Source organism: Leptosomus discolor, chromosome 15 (genome assembly GCF_034619465.1).
Source record: "Leptosomus discolor isolate bLepDis1 chromosome 15, bLepDis1.hap2, whole genome shotgun sequence".
Lineage (NCBI taxonomy): Eukaryota > Metazoa > Chordata > Aves > Leptosomiformes > Leptosomidae > Leptosomus > Leptosomus discolor.
Window position 1 is genome coordinate 10,112,334 of NC_141405.1, and position 12,791 is coordinate 10,125,124.

General features: G+C 48.3%; 1 protein-coding gene across 1 annotated transcript; it reads left to right on the plus strand.

Annotated features, from left to right (window-relative positions):
- The first annotated feature begins 1,919 nt into the window (after positions 1 to 1,919).
- LOC147414387 (tektin-3-like) lies at positions 1,920 to 8,867 on the plus strand. The gene is made up of 7 exons (XM_086473509.1): positions 1,920 to 2,414; positions 2,962 to 3,045; positions 4,599 to 4,669; positions 4,883 to 5,026; positions 6,271 to 6,493; positions 7,407 to 7,561; positions 8,651 to 8,867. Exons 1-7 carry the CDS (start codon positions 1,920 to 1,922, stop codon positions 8,865 to 8,867), a joined length of 1,389 nt encoding a protein of 462 aa, XP_086329635.1.
- Positions 8,868 to 12,791: the final 3,924 nt, after the last annotated feature.

Sequence of the window (12,791 nt, forward strand, 5' to 3'; positions counted from 1 at the left end):
TACACTTTTGCCCTCTGACTCATCCCTATTTTTCTCCGATTTGCCCGAACTGAAGGTCCTGTTATTCTCCTGTATTCGCCGTTCTCTAATTTAATAGCTGCATTCTGAGACATTGTTCATCTGAATGCACCAAACTGCTACAGGCACAGGTGACGCAAGAAGTCTCTTAGGTCACCTGTCCCCATAGCTAGATGTTGGAAAACGTGCAGTTTAATGAGTCAATGGGCTGCGAGCGTCCGGCATGAAGGAGGGTTACCCTCGGTGTACAGCAACAGCAGCTCCCAGGCAGAGCCTGCCTGTCTCCGTGTGCCTCCCATCCATCGCCTTTTAAGCCTTCCCGTAGGAAACTGTGACTCCTTCGTCCTGCCCTTGTGTAGAGAGAGGCATTCTTTGTTGCAGAGGTGACTAAAATGAAAGAAACTCTCTTTCCCAAGGGTTTAATGATTTTAAAAATAAGGCAGTCTCTCTCAGCTCGCCTACACATGCAAAGTGATTAGGGTAGCCCAGGAGGAGCAATTAAACCTCTAGCCACGTGATCGCTTCTGTCGATGCTTTGTTCTAGAATAAAAGTGAGTTTATTTCATGCAAACATCCCATTTTTAAAGGAATAAAGTTGATTTCATGCTGTGACAAATAGGATTCAGCACATGCTTCAGGTCAAACTCCCCTCCCACCCAGGGATCTTGTTGTAGCACACCAGCGTCCCAATCTTTCACTGCGGCTCCGAGCCAGGCTGGGAGCAGTGGGGATGGGATGGTGTTAGGGGAAGGACACATCCCTGCAACACAGCACCTGGCTACAACAGCTATAGGGACTTATTCTGCCCGTGGGTGACACCTGTAACCATACAGAAACTTCACACCGAGCACAGCATACCCTCCTGAGTGTTTGTCCTTAGATGAGGTGTGTCAGGTACATTCGGTGGCCCCTCTGCATTATATTTCTGATAAAATTGACTGATAACCTTAATCTGAAAAGAGCAATGGCACCCACACGCCTTACACAGTTATTGGTAGCAAAATCTTCCTGTGTGACTCTTCCCCTTAGGGTTACTGCAAGGCTGGTGTTTACGAGCTGCTCTGAAAAGACTTTGTGGGATATCTCCTTTCCAAGTGCATTTGTTTTACAGCAGGTGAGCCAGAGATGTTTTTCTTCCTTTGCAAGTCCAGAGATGGCTGTTCTTTTTAGGTTGAAATGGGGGGGGTGGGGTGGGGTGGGTGCAGGTGGGGGGTGAAATTTGGATATAGTCCAAATTTAAGCAAAGCTCAGCTCACCTGCGGACACCTCACTCAAGCTTTTACTGCAAGTGAAAATAGAGATGATGAGGATGGATTCCCTCACCCACAAACCGCGCTGGGTTGGTAGCAGCTGTGCATCCAAAGCTATCACGGCTGGTAATGGAACTTTTAAAGAGGAAATTACAGCAGGAATACTATAAGATCAGCAAAAACGCTGGCCAAAAGAAACAAATGAACATCAGAGAATCAGCAACTACAGTTTCATTGGACGGACAGACAAAAAGAAGGCACAGTATCTGTCATTCTCCTTAGTAGCCATGATTTGTTTCTCTCTACATTCCAAGACCTGATGAGAGATACTGACAACAAAGTAAAATCCTTATATATAAAAATGCTTGGGATGCTGTCAGAAGGGATTTGCTTTCAAGAGTTTTAGGCCTGTCCAGGCGATGTGTGGGTGCTGTGTGCATCGCTCTTCGTATTTTAAGTTGCGTGTGTCGCTGTAAGAAGTAGCGCAAGTGCAGGAGCTTACTGAGTGAGGTTGTCTTCTTCTGTCTCCTTTGTGCAGGACACATACCTGAATAGCGGCGTTCAAGAATGGAGCTGGTTGGATCTCCCTTAACTGCAACATATGCCCATCCAAGATCAACACCTACCAAGTTTCTGCCTGCCATCAGCACCATGGCTTCAAGCTATAAGAACTGTTTTCCTTACTACCCCTTGCCTCAGAGCTTCAGCCTCCCCCGGATGCCCAGAGCCTACTACAAAGCAGCTGCCATCAACCCAACTTTGGCTCCCTTTTCCAAAAGCTCCCAGGGGTTACCCCCAAGCAAGATGCTTCCTTTTGTTTCCAACAGAACAACCCTCTTCAGCCGGTACACCTCTGACGACTGGTACATGTCCAATCTGACCAACTACAAAGAGTCGGAGACTACCCGGCGCAATGCCGAGTGTCTGAGAGTCGATACCTCCCGTCTGATTCACGATAAATATCAGCAGACAAAGAAGACCCAAGTAGAAAGCACCAAAAACCTGGGAGATCGTGTCCAAGAGATAGAATTTTGGAAGTCAGAGCTCTGCCATGAGCTGGATGAGATGATCGGGGAAACGAACGCACTCACAGACTTGAAGAAAAGACTGGAGAGAGCCTTGGCTGAGACAGAGGCCCCTCTCCAGGTAAGCACCCTGTCCGGTGGGCTGCAAGCTGTAGCCTACTGCTGAAACATCTGCAGCCATTCAGACGCCCAATTAAGTTTCATTGCAGCTCCGTAACGTCTAGAAAGTTTTTATTAAGAGACCATTAGTTAAGTTAGTAATAAACAAATGCCTTGCCATCTGCTGCCTCCCCTATCAGTACGTACTGAGCACACCAGAACAGTATTTGCTTAACCAAATATTTTTATAAGTGGTACATCCAAAATCCTGGTTTGGGAGACAAAAGCCCATGCCCTCCTACGAGGCTCTGGCGAGGTCAGCCTCAAGCCTGACACAGGTCCCTGCCTTCAGCTGTGGCTGCGCCAGGGACACGTGTGCTCCCCCACGTTGATTTAATGCTGATGTTGCAGCTCGGCTGCTCGTTGTCAGCTAAACCAGCTGCCCTGGGCACTTTTTTTCCCGTGCTGTCGTCTCTGTGCCCACCTACAATTTCATTTCTTACATTACTTGACATGGGGACCATCCCTGTAGGGATTTGCAACCAGCAGTGATGGCATGTCCCCAACAGGTCACTCAGGAGTGCTTGCTTCACCGGGAGAAGAGGATGGGCATTGACCTGGTCCATGATGATGTGGAGAAACAGCTCTTTGTGGTAAGTTTGTCAACACAGATCATGTGTTATTTTTACCTAAACTACTCTGAACAGGTTTTGCAGCCCTGTTCCCTCTCTGGCTCCTTAGTGCCTGTGAGGTGCTAAACTCTTCAAACCCCCAAAACCTGCAGGGCCAGGGGACGACGTTCCCCCACGCAGCAGCGTGCCCACACGGTGTGGGTAAGACTTGCCCTGCCAGAGGCAGGAATAGCTGAAAACCAGCTGTGTGTTTGTGTAGCCTATCAGGGTCCTCTGTCCCTCTTCAAGGAGCTTGTGGGACTCTCCTGCCTTTCAGAGCCCTGCCGGCACAGGATCTATAAGTATCTGTCACATACATGTGATATATCTCTATATATCTGTGTCACATACATATATATTACGCACACATGCACACACACAGATATGGAGAAGGCAGTGTCTGCCCGACAGCTTGTCTGGTTTTCCCAACTATGTTACTTGGTCTAATAAAAGATATTACATCTACCCCCAGCTTTGCTTTGCTCAGAGCAGCGTGGCCGCAGTAAGACTGTGTGTGCTTAGGCAATGCATTTTATAGCAGTCCTAAAACCGCGCACTCCTGCCTGCCTTTATATAGGCTGCTTTAAATTATGAATAAAAAGCAAACACGATGAGAGCTGGCACAGAAGATGGGATCCTATCGCAGGGTACAACAAAATACAATCACTGCAAAGGCATCGCGAAACTGGGAAGGAAACTGCAGCCCCTGGGACTGTGAAGCCACTGCTCTGTTAGAAGATTTTTTCTTATGAGTCAGGCCCTAAAAAAATTGAAAGATTAGTTTAAGGGTCATGAGATTTTAAGAAAATAATTGGAGCTGGTTATCTCCATAATGGCATTTTGGATTTTAAGTGTTTCGGACATATTTAGGCCATGCTTTTCAGCTGGCTCCTGCAGACAGGAGGGCTTAAAAATTATGGTTTTGGAGCACTAATCACCTGCCTCCAGTAGCTGGGGCTTCACAAACGCGATAGATTTGTGCTGAAGTCAAGTGAGCTGAGAGCAGCACATGCCTTCCTCCGGTGGAGCTGGATGTTTCTTAGAAATGGCTTAGAAAGTTACACCAAACTCAAGTCCGTCTCCTCTTGTCCCAGATGGATGGGATTTCTCCTGGGGAAGAAAACATTTGGGGAGCAAAAAGGGCAGATGCTGATTGGGGATGGGGATGTGTAGCGCTGCTGGTCCAGAGAACCTCTATGCCTGTTCATATCAGGTCAGGATCTGTCCCTGTCTCCTATAGTGGAACTAATCATCACTTGACATTGATGTCAAGATGAGAAAACACTTGGCAACCCACCCTGAAAGTGAAGTGGGAGGCCATGGCTGTAGCCACAGCACCCTCCCATCCCCTCCTGGTCGCTGCGCCCAGGCTCAGCTGCACAAGTGAGCGCTCTGGGGTTGGGGGGCACTTTCTCCACTCCCTGCCAGTTTGCTTTGTCCTTGCTGTGTGCACGGTTGGAGAGGCCTGAGGGGATGAGTGTGACCAGGACAACTGAGCATGGATACTGATGGGGTCATGTTTTGCCTTTGCCCAGGAAGCCGACGTCATCAGATCCTGCCAGGAGAGGATGCAGCAGTACCTGGATAAGGCGAAAGCCCAGCTCGCGTAAGGAGGAGCTCCTTCTCTCATGCTGCATTTGCAGCTGCGATGTGAAACCCCGGCAGACCCCCACCTCTGCCCACACCCTACAGCCGTAAAACCTGGGCAGGCTCCATGGGAAGCGGGCAGTGGCGCCCACAGGAGCACGTAGCTGCCCAGGTGGGAGGAAACCATTCCACCCATACATCCCCACCCATGGCTCTTGTTTGTGTGTTGAAGGTCCAACAGGGCAGCCCAGCATGAGCTGGAGAGGGACCTGGCCAACAAGCAGACAGCCTACCGCATCGACAACAAGTGCCACCACCTGAGGAACACCTCCGATGGCATCAGCTACTTCCGAGGGGTGGAGCGGGTTGACGCCACGTGAGTGCACGCTGGGCAGCACGAGAGCACCGAGCTGTCCCTGGGATGCACGGTGCCTCGCCCTGGCAGGGAACGGGTTGTCCCCAGCCCACTGTAAAGGCATGTGTCTCTGCATGGCACATCCATCCTGCCTGGAAACACCCATCTTGGAGGGGCCGTTTCTCCCTGCTCACCATAAAGGGAGAACAACCCTCTGCTTTCAGCTGGATGCTGAACACGCAGTGGGTGAAAGCGAGTCCCACCTAATTACACATTATATCAGGGTTCAGAGATCAGCCTGAAAATGAACTCAGCCCAACACCTCTGCACAGCTCATTAAGTTTATGCGTATTTTCAAAGATGTGTCAGTGCTTGCATGAGCGCTCTTGGTTGACGTGACGTCTGGGGGGTTCACCCCTGCATGGAGAGGGCCTGGCAGGGAGCCGAAATGACACAGAAGATAAAGAAATAGAGAGCATGGTCCTGGGATACGGTTCAGCTGCTTTTGGGTGCCAGGAATTCAGCTTCGGCTCTGCAGTAGATGAATGGTGACCTAAACCAGCACTCGCAGAGATATGCGCTAAGTGGCAAAGGGCTGAGGGAATATATCTGCTGCTCACAAGGACACGTGCAGTTTATGGAGGGGCATAGATTGATTCAATCTTTCTAATATTTGAATAATTATTCACAGCTCAGACATATTGCAAATGAATTGCAAAGGATTGATGCTAAAATTCAGAGGGGGGCAAAATGTGCCGAGAACCAGCATGTTTTAAATGGGGCTTATGTGGTATTTAAGTCTTTTGTTGACCTTGTTCTGGCCTACTGCACAGGCGTGAACTTCATCATGAATGCACAGACAGGGAAATGAATATTATCTAATGCTTGTTCAGTTTAGTATGAAACTGAGATAAGTTATGAGCAAAATTAATTGACTGCAATCTGCGCGTCGACGTGAAGCTGGGAATCACTTGGCACTTAGATGGCTCGAACGTGTAAATATGAGGTCTGACTAAAATCTTCATTTTTCTGGGGGAATCTTTGCTTTGTCTGGGCTTTCATAAGTACCACAGTTGTCTTCATGAACATGTCATCATTTCATAAGCATATCGAACAAATGGTGTCCAGGTGTTTTACCTTCATGTGGTCAAATTAAGAGCGTAGCTTTAACCTGCATTTAATCCACACTGCTCCCATGGCATGCCTGGCCATGGCCAGCTTCAGCAGCATGGGCTTACTGGAGGCCTCTCCTTCCTCCTCCCCAGGATCTCGGTGCCAGAGTCGTGGGCCAAGTTCTCGGACGACAACATTCTCCTCTCCCAGAGCGAACGGGCGGCCTCCGCCAAGCTGCGGGACAACCTCGAGAACCTGCTGGTGGTGACGGCCAACGAGATGTGGCGCCAGTTCAACAGGGTGAACGTCGCCTTTGCCAACCGCATCGCTGAGACAGCTGACGCCAAGAGCAAGATTCAGACCCACCTGGCCAAGGTAGCCTGAACCCCTCCCTTTCGGTGTGACACCGTCACTTCCCAGTGACACCACTCTCCACACAGACCTGGCCCAAGAAGAGGAACGGTTGCTACAAGGAGCTGGTTATAGTATCATTATCTGTTTGAAATTCCAAGTACTGGGGACATTCTCCTTGGAGCAGGACAAGTTGGCACTGTAACTTCCTCTCAAGGGATCCTTTATTTCCCTAGTGCCCAGCAGCAAAGGGATTTCAAGCAGAAGGTGGAAATGCTGTTTGCATCTCCTGGTAGTTACTTCAGAAGTGCTGGCTGCCCTGCAGAAAGTCTTTGCTGGGCCTCTACTGGGGTGCCTGCCGGGGGGTTTGCAGGCTCCCTTCTCCTCCAAGGACATGCTTTCAGGCTCAGTGCTCCAGGTTTGCTGCATGGTCAGCTGTGTGTTTCCCGCATGGCTCTGCCAAGCAGGGGAAGTGGAGATCAGTGATGGGCACCTGGCTCGGACTGCTGGGTCTCATGGAAAGCTTCCTGAAAAGAGCTTGACACGGTATCGATTAACTGAGCAGAGACTGGGCTTGCAGCTCTGCAGGCTGATGTCACGTCTTTAAATGAGGATCCATTAAAAACTTTCCCTCTATGAGTTGCTATTGATGGATGATCAATTCCTGCAAGCAGTAATTTTGGGTAGCTGGTAATTCAATAGATCCATCACTGCTCCAAAATCTCCTCTGATGTGACAGCAACAGCAAAGAGAGGCTTTTCCTTGAAAAGAAATCTGCTGGATCTGTGCCTTGGCATGTGTCAGAGCGACAGGGGTCTGAGCCCAGGGTCTGCTTATTCAACTTGGTTTTTTCTGCAGATGGACAGGAGAAAAGGGAAATGATGTGGTCACTTGAGAATATATCATTTAATTTATGAATGCGTTTTTTTCATGCCAGACACTGCAGGAAATCTTCCAGATCGAGATGAACATAGAAGCCATCCGAAAAGCCATTAGGGACAATGGGCTAGTGTTAAAAGTGGCTCAGACCCGGCTGGATGAGCGCACGCGGAGACCCAATGTGGAGCTGTGCCGGGACACTGCCCAGCTCCGGTAAGGCAGGACCCAGGGCTGGGAGGGTCCTTGAGGAGTGACTGGTCGTAGCGCTCAGGAGCATCACTGGATGACAAAATTAATCTTTTGTTTTTTTTTTCCCCAAAGAGTCATTCCATAAGTGCACTGGTATAATCAGGAGCAATGATTAGGTATCCTGGCCTCGGGGTGGTAGAAGAGCTCTGCACCCACGAAGGAGGCTGTACGCCATGGCCGGGTACAGCCTGATACCACCCCGTGAAGGGATGGATTTTTCCCACTTGGGTAGACCTCACCTACTCTCCTGCCTGCTTCCCAGCTGTTGGATGGCTTAGTTTTGCAGTATAAGCCCTTTAATCTCTGACAGGCTTGTGTTGAGAGCACTTAGCTGCTTCCTTTTGGGTCACTGCAAGAAAGGATGCACCATGTGGAGAAGCAGTAAGGGCTGTCCTCACCTCCCCTGAGGACACTGGAAATCCTTTCAAGGACATAGTGAGCCCTTTGGGACTGCACCCCAAGGGGCCGTGGAGGAGCAGGCTGCCCTGAGTGCCCAACAGCACCCCATGTGAGGGGTGAGGCACCCCAAACCTCACCCCTCCTCCTAGGAGCCCTCTGGGAATGACTCCACGTGAAGCTTTTTAGAAGCCATATAAACCCAGCCCTTGCATGCCATTGGGTTTTTCCATCCTCCACTTGTTTCACATTCACTTTTAGCCTCTCCCAGCTCCCCCATTTTGCTGTGTGTGCATCCGTGGGTGTGGGGAGGAACGCTGCACAGGGAGATCCGGGTGGGTGAACCAACAAACCCGCAAAACCAAACAGGAACAGGAAACCACAGCTGCTCATCCCTCTTCTCGGTGGCACAAGCTGCTCCAGGAGATGAGGCTGCACATCGCCGAAGCCTTAGAGCAAACTTAACCATGCCTGCCCACGGAGGTCTGGAGGAGCTCTGCCCTCGCCTTTCCCGTGCATCTGCCAGAAATGAGGGGTTGAGTTACTCCGAGCACACTGAAGGGGGAAATCCTGTCCCCAAGGGGCCCATCACCAACGCCGTGCTAGAAACCACCCCCGTGACGGGACTGTTAATGGGCATTTCTTGCTGTTTTCCAGCCTCGTCAATGAGGTCCATGAAATCAATGAGACGATCCAGAGCCTTCAGCAGCGGCTGAGAGACGCCGAGAACATACTGCAAATGCTGGTGCATGCCAAGTCGATCTTGGAGCATGACCTGGCCACCAAAGCCAACTCGCTGTTCATTGACCAGGAGAAGTGCATGGGGATGCGCAAGACCTTTCCCAACACTGCACGGCTGCTGGGTTGCTTTTAGGCTGGGCTCAGCTGAACCCACGCTATCTGTTGCAGGAGTATTCCCAGTTTTGCTAGGACGCATTCCCAGTTTTGCTAAGACGCTTTGAAAATACATGATTAGACTTTCACTTCCTCATGAAAGCCCTGAGTAGAAATTAAACGATCACTTTGTGTGTTACATGGTCTACCAGGATTTTTTATTCCTTTGGTTTTTCACTTTCCGTTGCTTTTCCACGGTGTGCCAGAAAGTAGCTGAAAATATCCTGTGTGTGACTAAGAGTAAATCCACCCACAGCGATACATTCCTACCCTTTCAGTCTGTGATTTTAGGAGAAAAACTCTCATGTCCTCCTCGCTTTGAGCCTGTCTGATGCGGAAAAAGCACAAGGGGAAGTAAAGCTAGTTGTCAGAGTAATTAGCTGTTGACATCTTTAATGTATTTTTAATGGTTCAGGAGAAGAAACACAAACTATCTAGTAAAGCATTACAGTATGTTCTGTTCCTAAACAGAAAAACTTGCATTTTAAGCTGATGTCTAGTGATCATTTTCTTGCTTTTGAAAAATTTTAAATGTCATCTAAAATGTCAGTGCTGGGGTCTTAAAACAAAGAAGTGCTTTTGGCTAGCTAATTGAAGAAAATGCTGCGGTTTTAATCTTGGTGAGTATGGATTGGTTCCTAATTTAACCTCTTGCAAGTAGTTTGTTGGTGGAAGCACCAAAGCACTTTGAAGATAAAGGAACAAATCAGTCCTTAAGTCAGCCACCTCGACTGCCATAGTACCTGCTCTCTGGCTGTAAATTTTACCAAGTGTTTGAATTTTCAGAGGATAAGTCTTTAATCAATCTGAAGTTCAGTGTGAAAGTCACTTTGCAAATTGTCCCGTCAGACTCACGTGTCAGACACTCTCGACTCTTTTAACCTAAGCAGAGCTGAGCTCAGCCTAAAGCCTGTAGGCACCAAGAATCCTAAAGGAGCAGAAGTTCAAGTCCCTTCTCTTCCCTCGGGAATCCAGGGCATGGACCTCCTGGCCCAGCGTGGGGACTCTCAGGAGCTGAGAGCATCTTCTCTCATCTCGTACCCGCAGATGACTCCAGCTCACAGCACAGGTCCAGACAGACCTGCCTGCCCTCCCTGCTCTCCCAGGGGCAGCCCCCGAGAGCTGTAACCTGTGCCAAGGTCCTGCCCTGGCCCCAGCATCTTGGCAGGATCTCTCTTCAGAGCTGCAGCCCTAAACAGGAAGCAATTGTCTATTTTTTTTTTTTTCTTTCTTTTTTACTAGCACTTTTGTCTCACGGAGACTAAAGATAGGTTTCCTCTACTTTGTGTGTATCTTGGAGCCAGAGTCTGTCGGAGACAGCAGCCACCCTTTCTAAAGAGACGATATAACCGCAAGCAAGAAAAACTGTCCAGCTCATCGCACCTTCCCTTTCTGCACTTATCTCCCTCCCCAAAATAAGCCGATGGCATGCTGAACTCATAGGGACTTCCAGTTTTTGTTGGCACCCTCGCTAGCCTTTGTGCTGCTTTGAGCTGTTACTCTCCCTGTGTTCCTTTACTGAAAGCTTTCATAAACCCTGGTGATTTTGGCTGCTCGGCTGTTTTGAAGCCCCGCTCCAGATGGCTGGTTTTCAGGCAGAGCTGCCTGTTTTCTGTTTTGAGAATTGGGTCCCGTGAATTGTCTCGAGCTGAGCGCTGGGAAACGGAGGCACCCCAGTCCCTTTCTGAAAGACTCATGCTTTTAAGTGACTTGAGCGAAATCCTGGCATCAGCGACAGCTTCACATTCATTTCATTTCCACCTTCATTTTTGAGTCACATAAAAAGATACCTGAGCTCTGTTGTACTATGAGGGCACACCAATATCAGCACCCAAACTCTCCTATTTTCTCCAATTTTGCTTTCAGAGTCCCCCATCTTTCCCCCTAGCCCAACTCCTTTAAGGCTTTCTCCTAATTGACAGTGTTTATGTGGTGTTGCAATTATCCAGCTCTAAATTTTATCTTCCCGTCCTACCCTCTTGATGCTTCTTTACACAAGATAGGCTGTGGGAGCGTAGCTCGCTGAAAACAGGCATGGAATGCTAGAGGGCCTGCACAAGGAAAACTCTGTTGAACAGTTTGTCTAAGCTAACATAGTAGGCCTCAAGGACGCTTCGACCTTGAGGGTCAGAATAGAAGAATTAGAAGCTAACATCCATATGAGGCGGAACGCATTAGTATTAATAGTAAAGTGATAGGTAGAAGCAGATGACTGATGTATGTATAGCACAATTGGAGTTTATGAAAAACTGCAAGTCATGATGACTTTGGAAAATTATCCTATTTAAGAAAGTGCATCTGCACAATAAAAGGAGTTTTCTGATATAACTCATATTGAGTCTTTTGTGGATTCTCCAACTCCCGTCTCCGCAATTGGCAACGCATTTCTTTCCTCCATTTGAGCCATGACCAGAGGAATTTCAGTTGCAGCTTCTCTAATTTCTTTCACAAATACTTTCCCCTTTCCTGCAGCAGATTTCCCAGACATTAGAGAATTCCCAGGTCCCTTTGGGCTTTGATTCTCTCCATGCCAGTTTTCCGTAAGTTGACAATATTGATGTTACTTCTGGTAGCTGACACTCTAAAATCTCCCTCAAGCAATTTAGTCATCTAACCCTATGTGTGCTTCAGTTTGAGTCTGTTTTTTCCCCCTCTCACAGTGTGTCCTATGCCCATCCCATGGCAGGAGCCAGCCCTGCCACAAAACTCCTGTAAAATGGGTCTCTAGGGAGAGGGTTTGGGGTGAAATTCTAACAGACACATGGCTTGTGGCAGGGTCTCCTGCACAGGGATGGATTTTCCTCCCATGACTGAGCTGCTGGTGAGTAAAGCTGCTCGGTTCAATCACTGCAGGGTTGGTTTTGGGGTTGTAGCCAAGCAGCCTTTATCTTTGACGTACACCAGGTGCATTAAACCACTGTCCTGCCTTCCTGCTTCTGATGCATGAGATGCTTTTGCTTTCGTATCATTAAATGATTTGCTTTCATAGATCACTTCTATATAGCATCCCCGGCTGCCTCAGCTGCCTTTCTGCACTGATGTGATGTTTCCTTTCTTTAAATGCCTTCAGTTCGAAGAACGACGTGCCCGCTTTTATCGCTCTTTATTGCTGCTTTATTGCTGGCTTTATCAGCCAAGTTGCTAGGAAAGTTAGTTTGTGGAAATTCCTTTGCCTCCCACAGCTATATTCCCACCCTCCTGCATCATTCCAACAGACCCTGCAAAGCTGGGCTTGTAAACTAATTGTTTACTGACTGGAGGAAAGAAAATAAATTAATAAAATCAGGACAGCGTTGTTTCATGCAAGGGAAGCTTCATGTTGGTGCAGGACCCAGTTGAACAGTTGAGGCCAGTCCATCAAGAGGCTATTTAGAAAAGAGGCTTGGGTGCTCTGTTGTCCAAGAAGGGAAAAATCATTGAATGTCCTGCAGAATTCTGATAGGAATTTGGGTGAAATGAATGCTTGCCAAAAACCATGTTAACAGTGTATTGCATAACTAATGCAGATTATTATGCTCGAGGGAAACAGACTTCCCAAAACGGCATCAGCAGTCAGAAAAAAAAAACTCATTGCGATTATTAAAAAAAAAAAAAAAAAAAAAAGGAGAGAGAGAAAACTGGCAAAATTCTGAGGAAAATTTTGGCAGTATAGGACCATAGAAATGGCTGTGCTGGCTCAGATCAAAGTCCAGAAAGCTCCAGATTCAGCCTCTGACAGAGCCAACAGGAGACGCTTAGATAAAAGCACCAGAGCAAGGCAAGCACCCTGTGATACTTTCCCAGTCTACTTTCCCAGCTTCCAGCAATTAGTATCTCAAGGACTTCCTGAGCTGACAGGGCTGTCTTTGAATTTAATATCCCCCGATGGATTTGCTTCACAGAGTCTTGTTCCAGCTGTTCTTCG

Bases quoted from the DNA above. Each gene is read 5' to 3' on its own strand.
- LOC147414387 (XM_086473509.1), top strand. From the start codon at position 1,920: ATGGCTTCAAGCTATAAGAACTGTTTTCCTTACTACCCCTTGCCTCAG. The intron at 3,046-4,598 runs GTAAGTTTGTCA...GCCTTTGCCCAG, and splicing joins TGGAGAAACAGCTCTTTGTG to GAAGCCGACGTCATCAGATC. The intron at 4,670-4,882 runs GTAAGGAGGAGC...TGTGTGTTGAAG, and splicing joins AAGGCGAAAGCCCAGCTCGC to GTCCAACAGGGCAGCCCAGC.